General features: G+C 44.7%; 1 protein-coding gene across 1 annotated transcript; it reads left to right on the plus strand.

Annotated features, from left to right (window-relative positions):
- Positions 1 to 225: 225 nt before the first annotated feature.
- On the plus strand, positions 226 to 1,014 carry LOC144590857 (putative G-protein coupled receptor 139). The gene has a single exon (XM_078395239.1). It carries the CDS (start codon positions 226 to 228, stop codon positions 1,012 to 1,014), a length of 789 nt encoding a protein of 262 aa, XP_078251365.1.
- The last annotated feature ends 7,326 nt before the right edge of the window (positions 1,015 to 8,340 follow it).

Genomic DNA, 8,340 nt, shown 5'->3' on the forward strand with positions numbered 1-8,340 from the left:
TGACCATGTTGGTGAGGAACAAGTGGGAATTGTGGCAAACTTGGTGAAAGTTTTGAAATTCAGAAATTGTGTAATACTTAACAATGACTCCATTTGCTCGCCTTCACTTGTCAATTTTGTTGTTGTCTGCTTTTTTTCAACTTCACAGCTAATGTGATCGCAATTGTAACACTATCACGCGGACGGTGTGGACTCTCGAAAGGTGTCACCTGGTATCTTGTGGCAATGGCAGTAGCCGATCTATTTGTCGTCGTATTTCAGGTCATTCTCATCAACATAATTCACATATATATCCCTCCCGGGTGCAAGATCGTATATACCGTGGGTTACATGTCCGTGGCTTACACCGTCTGGCTCACTGTTGCCTTCACCTTCGACCGTATGGCGGCCATTTGCTTCCAGAAGCTGAAGACAAGATACTGCACTGAGAAAGGTGCAGCCATGGTTATTGCAGTGGTGAGTGTGATGAGTGTGGCAACCAACATCCCCTGGTACTTCACGTACCGGTCACGTTTCTGCATGGCATCATTTGATTTCATGAATTCGCCAGTGTGGGCAGCCTTTGACTGGGGGCACCGCATTTTAACTCCACTCGTCCCCTTTGTGCTTATCCTGCTGCTCAATGCTGTCACTGTCAGGCACATCCTGATGGCCAGTGTAGTCCGCAGGAAACTGAGGGGGCAGAGGAGCGGGGAGGGGAAGTGCGACCCAGAGATGAAGAATCGAAGAAGATCCATCATTTTGCTCTTCACCATATCAGCCAGTTTTATCCTGTTATGGATGACTCGGGTGGTCATTCTATCAATTCAGCGAATCAATGGATCGTACATGGCACAGTATGTGTCTGATGTTATGCTGGACCACCTAGGAACAATGCTTCAGTTATTCAGCTCCTGCACCAACACGTTTATTTATGCGGTCACCCAGAGGAAGTTCCGGGAAGAGGTGATAAATGCCGTGAAATGTCCCTTTCAGGCCACCCTGAAGTTCATTAAAAGTTATGGAGAGAGGTGAAAAATTCAACCCAGGACTGTTGGTACCATCCCGACCAGCAAACCCTTGATTGAACAAACAGATCAAAGAGCTTTGAAGATGGGAATCGGAACATGCACGTTATAGTTAGGTGCAGGATTCACCAGCGTTCATTAAAATATATATGAGAAAGCAAGGGAAGCCTTTTACCTGGGTATAGATTGGGGAATTGATTTTATTCAACAAGCTGTTCTGAGATGTCATCAATGGTTCCATTGATATGATTTCCACAGACATCATATGAAATGAAGTCGCTGGGATCAATTGCAGAAAACTGTTGTGCAAGTGGATGGATGTGTTGATCGTGGCTTTGTGGACCAGTCTGAAACAGCTGGTGGAGAGTGGGTACCTGGTTCGCCAACTCTGCTGCCTTTTGTCCCCAGTGACGACGGGGAGAGATGGAAAGCAGACTTTCACCTCCCCATCACTTACTTTACACAAGAACACAAAGGCACGATCTCACCAGTCTTAACCAGAACAGAGAAAAATGAGTAATTACACTGCTTGGTCCGGCTTTTCATTGTTAATTGAAAATGGAATGGATGGATAATACATAAAAGGTTTTGGAGAAAAACTTTGCTCCATTTTAACCACCTTTATAGCCTTTCCTGTTACCTTCAAAGATCAGCGGACAAACACTCCAACATCGCTCTGCAGTTCTCCACCTCTCAACATCCTTCCACTTACTGGACATCCCATTACATTGTAACATCTCCTCACACACGTCACCTCGCACATCTCCGGATTAAATTCCATTTGCCCTTTGCCTCGCTATCGATCCCTCCCTGCGGCCTCATGCTTTCCTCCTCCGTATCACCGATGAATTTGAGATAACTCATCTGTAATCATGTGGTTTCTTACTTCCCTCTTCCATTTTTAACAACAGTAAATCATCAGCAGTCCTCTAGTCGTACAACACCACTCCTGGGCCAGATGATTTATTTATTTTTAAAGTTGCTATATCCTTAATGTTTGTCCCATCTGATATCTCACCATTATTCACCTGAATTAAAACACTGGCATCACCTTGATTTGATGAGGACCAAAATTAATTCATTAAGAATCTCACCCAGATCTTCTTGTACACAAACAAGTCATCTTTATGGTCACTAATTGCCTGAATCAACCCCAAGTAGCTGTTTCCCGTCCATTTTACTCAATCACCCCTCAACTCAGCCCTTCACCCACCTCTGACATTATATCCCACACCTAGCCCACACCAACGCCTCTTCTTTCCGAAGAGACTGAAGAAATATAGCATGTCTCTAGTGACTATTACAAAAATTTAGATGCAGGAAAAATGATTCCGGTGTTGTTAGATTCAGGAAAAAAAAGGTTCCTGATTTGGCGGGAGTCCAGAACCAGGAATCACAGTTTAAGAATAAGGCGTATGCCATTTAGGACTGAGATGAGGAAAATCATTTTCACCCAGAGAGTTGTGAATCTGTGGTATTCTCTGCCACAGAAGGCAGAGGCCAATTCATTAGATGTATTCAAGAGAAAGTTGGGATAGCTCTTTGAGTAACGGAATCAAGGGTAATGGGGAGAAAACAGGAACGGGGTACTGATTCTGGATGATCAGCCATGATCATATTGAATGGCGGTGCTGGCTCCAAGGGCCGAATTGTCTCCTCCTGCACCTACTTTGTATCCTTTTCTACGTTTCTACAGTTGCACACTGTTGGGTTACATCACTGCTTGGTTTGGGAATAGTTCTGCCCAAGACCGCGAGAAATTGCAGCGAATTGTAGATGTAGCCCAGAAATTGCAGAGAATTCGAGTTTAGGTTGGTTTAGAGATACATCGCGGAAACAGGCCCCTCGGCCCAATGAGACCGCACATTTGTACCAAGCTAATTAACCAACAAACCTGCACGTCTTTGGAGTGTGAGAGGAAACCGAAGATTTCGGAGAAAGCCCACGCAGGTCATGTGGAGAACATGCAAACTCCAGACACACAAGTACACATAGTTAGGATCAAACCCAGGTCTCTGGCGCTGTAAGGTAGCAAGTCTACCGCTGCGTTACAGTGCTGCCCATATGTAAAAGCAGCCCATCACACAGGCCAGTCATCCCACCGTTGACTCAAACAGAGTCATGGATTTGTTTCACCCGGTTATTTCCTCTTCTCTCGGCTCCCGTCTGGCAGGGTGTACAGAAGCTTGAAAGCACAAACCTCCAGTCTCAGGATCTGCTTTTTCCTCTCTGTTATCAGGCTTGTAAACGGTCCTTCCATAAACTAGGGTACTGTTCAATTCACCTCTACCCCATTGAGGACATTGGACATTGTCCAAGGAACTGATGAGCGACAATGCGCTGCAATGCTGAGAACTATATTCTGTACTCTGTACCTTCCCCTTTGCTTTATCTATTATACTTGAACTTGAACTGGTTGTATCCATGTATTGTATATCTGATCTGTATAGATAGTATGAGAAACAAAGCTTTTCACAGCATATGACAATAAAAAACTTAAACATAAACAAATATATCAGCCTTGCCATTTCCTAACTACCCTCCCAGGACATCTCCAGTCCCTTCCCACCAACATCAGGACACCCCCCCCCCCCCCCCCCCCACCCCTCCGCAGCTCACCGCCGAAAACCCCCTTCATTAGACTCTTCTCTTTCTTTTTATTCCATGATTTTCCAACTTCCAACCTCTGCTGGACCACATTATTTCCATGACCTCCCCCTGTCTCATGTTGAGCGGACAGTCCTCAGCAGAGGTATCACCTTCGTTCCCCTGCACCCGCACCTCAACGGGTTCCCATCATGATGTTGAGGCCCGTCATGATGTTGAGATCTTCTTCCGTCACCGATGTCTTTGGCACAGATTTCACACTGACCCTTCCTCATGGACATCCCCTGTGGGCCTTTCACCCTCTCTTGACCTTCTCAATTTCAATTTCCATCGTCACACCAACCGCCTGGACTTCTTCACTCCCCTCACACACTCCAACCTCACTCAGCCTGTCCCAACGGGCAGCACCGCCACTCACTTCAGACCGACCACAAATTTGCAGACAAGGTGGTGCCGTCGTCATCTGGTGGACTCGCCTCTACCTTGCAGATGCCAGTTGGCAGCTCTCGGGCAGCTCTCAGACACCTCCTTGTACCATCCCCTGCTACATGACCTCACTAACAAACACCATGCCACCGGTCCCGCACCGTCACAGATCTCATCACACAAGGAGATTCCCCTCCAGTGTCCAACCTGAGAGTGCCTCAGCCCCGCATTTGCTGCTTCTATCTCCACAAACAGGACCGTCCTCGTGGCCACAGTTTCTGCCTGTTCTTGCCCCACTGAACGTATCTCCTCATTTCTGATCCCTGTCCCTGTCCAGTCCCTTCCCACCAACATCAGGACACCTCAACCTTCCCTACACCATTTTAACGATTTCTTATTCCTGTACCCCACCTCCTTATCTTCACCATTGACGTCCAGTCTTGAAATATCTCCATTCTCCTTCAAACCGTCTTAAACCTCTCCACTTCTTTCTGTCACAAAATCCCAACCAATTCCCCTCCGGCAGCAGCACGTCGGACAGAAATGAGTGTTTAGCAACTTTCAATGGAAAATATTTATCAGGAGGGATGTTTATAATATTATTACTCTTCACGCCCAGGTAAACTGCAGCGATCTCCCAGAACTGCTGAGCGGATGTGGAGATTGATGACGGAGAAGATAATTTAATTCATCACCAAAAGATGAGATGGTAAATAGCTTCAGGTTCCCAGCCTTAAAAATCAGAAACAATTTGTTCTAGACCAACCATATTGAAGCTACGGCCAAGTAAGCACACCGACCCTCTCCCTCAGAAGACAAAGCAAGTTTGGTTTGTCTCCAGCAACACTTACCTTTGTCTGCAGATGTGCCGTAGAAAGCATCATGTCACCACTTGGTTTGCCAACTCCTCTGCTCAAGATCACATGCAATTTCAGAGAGTTGTGGATGTTGTCCAGTCCTTCGAAGAAGCCAGCTTTCCCCGCATCTCCTCACAGGCTATAGCGTCCTGTTTCAAGAATGTAGACTCTTTCCCGACATTATTACCGTGAACAATGTCCCTTTAAGGCCATCCTGAATTTCACTGAATCTAAGGGTCAGAGCTGGAATATTCAACCCAGGACTGTGGTAATGTTATTGTTCCCAACCAGTAAATCACTGTTTGAAGAAACAACACAAAGAGGTTTGAAATTGAGAATCCGCATTTATGCACATTGTAATCAGGTGCAGGATTTACCAGGATTTATTAAATATATTTGAGAAAATAAAGAAAGCTTTTTACCTGTGCTTTGATTGGAGAATTGCTTTTATTAAACAAGCTTTAATAAGATGCCGTCAATAATGTAGTAAACGGCTCCATTGACATGAATTACACAGACAGAAATTAAGGCGTTTGAATCAATTGGTGGAAATAGGTTGCGCAAGGGGATGGAGGGTTGAACGTGGCTTTGTGGACCAGTGTGAAACAGCTGGTGGAAAGTTGGTGCCAGGTTCTCCAACTCTACTGCTTTACCCCCATGACGACTGGAAGAGATGGAAAAGAAAACGTACACCTCCCCATCAATGACTTCACACAAGCCCACAAATCTCCCCAATATCATGTGTTAATTGAAGCAATGAACCACAAGTAATTAATCAACATGATCTGGTTTTTCACTGAAAATTTATAATGTGGGATATGAAATGTATGGATTAAAGTAAATAATGTTTGAGATACACGCTCAGTCTGAAAGCATTTCAGTCCAAAATGAACATGTTAAGTGGTTATTTGTAGCCATCTGTGTTGAGCTGTGGTTGTGGGTTCAAGTCCTAGTCCAGAGGTTCGAGCACATTATCCTCTCACACACTCTGGTCGTATACTGCAGGTGTTTGCTCTGCCAGAGCTTCTGTCTTTCCATTCTGACCCCCACCAGTTCTCCTCTTCAATTCAATTAAGTTCTGCAGCCTTTGCTTTCTCTCATCATCTATTACCCTCAGGATCCTTGGACATTTCCTGCCAGTTCCGAGGACCTCTGCCCTCAGCTTCACAAACTTCTCCAGCACTTCACACTACTTTATTACATTTCACCTTTCATCATTTAAGGAATTAACTTCACTCCGCTTTACTTCTCCAAACGGGAACGCAAAGTAATTGTAATGTTCCCGCGGCAATTTCCCTTTAGTTCTGCTAATTCCCAATCTTCCTTTCTGTGAAACGTGATATTGAAACCAATGACACTGTAAGTAGACAGCAGGGTACATTGGGAGTTCGTGGTTTGTCAGAGGTCATCTCCCTTTTACACAATTCCACACACACTGGGCTGGATCTGTTAATAACCCAACCCCTGGCAGTACTCAGCTGCTGTACTTATCCCAATGGCCACACATACCTGCTGTGGCACCCGAAGACCCATTGTACTGGAGGCCTGTGGACTGAGCCCTTCACTGTGGCAGAGCAGGCCTCCAGCATTAACTAGGACTCAGGAGGTGGAGCCTAATGTCCCCACCCCTTCACGCAGACAGGTCTGGTGGTCATTGACACCACAGTGTTCTCTGACGCACATTCACTGTTATTAAATGTCTCTGATAATCATAGATAGTAGAAATTGACATAGATCATGAAAGGAAAAAAAAGTGAAATAAAATGTTAAATTAAAAACAAATAAACAGAAACCGGTTCAACAAAAGGCAAATGGTGAGGAGCCAGATGTGAAGTGCATCCTGCCCCTCAGCACAGCATGTCCCAGAGCTGGATTAACTGGTGGATCCAGTGCCAATGTTATCTATCAGGTTGCAACCTGTGATGCCAAATACCTATGTTTTATTTTGTCATGGCAATAAGAACTGGATGGATAATAAATGAAAGCTTTTGGGAAAGACCTTCACTCCTTTTTAGCCTTTGCTGATACCTTTAAATATCTGTTGCCACACACTTCAAGATCGCTCTGCTGTTCACCACGTCTCAACATCCTTCCACCTACTGCACATGCTAGTGATGCTGAACAATTAGTGTCATCTCATCAGCAATAACAAACAATGGTCGGCATAAAAGCGGGCGCTTGAAATACTTTGCAGAAGTTCTTGGTGGAGCTCACTCACATGAGTGAGGTCACTGGACTTCACCTTGGACCGGGATCGGAACGGTGCGGGGATCCTTGAGTTCTTCAGACTGGCTATCACAAGCCGGAGTCCCCAAAGGTAGAAGGCCTTGAGCCTTGTTGCTACCAGCCACTGCTCATATCAGTGAAGACCCGATGAGCAGAAGGACATGAGACTTGGGATTTATTGAATTATTTAGGAAAATTTTCACTGTATTTCATGATATTTCACTAAACCTAACTTTGTCGTAACCATGAGGAGCTCTCTCACCATCATTGAACAGAATCCTCAAAACCTGCTTTTGTTATTACAGATGAATTACCAGACTGCAGTAAGAAAACAGGCAATTTTCAGCAATTTTCAACTTATTCCCATCATATACCTCCATCAGGTCACCCCTCTGCACCAAGGTAAATAAACCCAACTCATCTAATCTATCTCTATAACTGTATATAGATCGAAGCAACATACTTGTGAATCTCTGCTGTACACTCTCCAATGCACTCATAACTTTGCTCCAGTGTAGCCATCAGAAATGCACATAATACGCCAGTTGTGGCCGAACAATGTTTTCTAATGTTGGTTCATGGTATCTCAGATATTTCTATCTGTACCACTGCTGATGAAAACAAGCAATTCATTTCTTCACAGATCATTTCCATGTTAATAGATTCTCACCACACTCCCTTCTCTCATCCCCCACTTCCCTTCATCATCATTGAATGTAATTCTGGGAACTCCAAACTCACACTATCTATCACTCCACAGTGCTAACAAACAGTATTTACTCACCGTCTGGGACCCAACTATCTCCAACATCTTCATCAGTCACCTTCCTCCCATCATAAGGCCCAAAGTGGGAAGTCCACCGATGATTGCACAATGAACAGTTCCATTCACAACTCCTGGATGCGTAAAGCAGCTCCTGTCTGCATGAAGCAAGAGCTGGAGGATGATTTATCTTTAATGCTATTATTTTAACCCCTTAGGAATCTAGAGCCATTTCCCCTTTATTCTGTCATTCATTCTTAACCTTGTCCTTCATTGCTTGGTGTGAGAGAGAATTTCACTCATTCATTATCCACTGAATAAAGAAATATTTCTGCCGCATATTACCAAATGTGTCATCCCAGCCTCTCAAACTGTGGGAGTCAATACAATTTTTGTTCATACTTCCAATGTCAAATGTAGACAGGCCTGGACATCCATGCCCCTTCTCAGATTC

Source organism: Rhinoraja longicauda, unplaced genomic scaffold (genome assembly GCF_053455715.1).
Source record: "Rhinoraja longicauda isolate Sanriku21f unplaced genomic scaffold, sRhiLon1.1 Scf000357, whole genome shotgun sequence".
Taxonomy (NCBI): Eukaryota; Metazoa; Chordata; class Chondrichthyes; order Rajiformes; family Arhynchobatidae; genus Rhinoraja; species Rhinoraja longicauda.

Coding starts and splice junctions, on each gene's coding strand:
- LOC144590857 (XM_078395239.1), top strand. CDS start 226: ATGGCAGTAGCCGATCTATTTGTCGTCGTATTTCAGGTCATTCTCATC.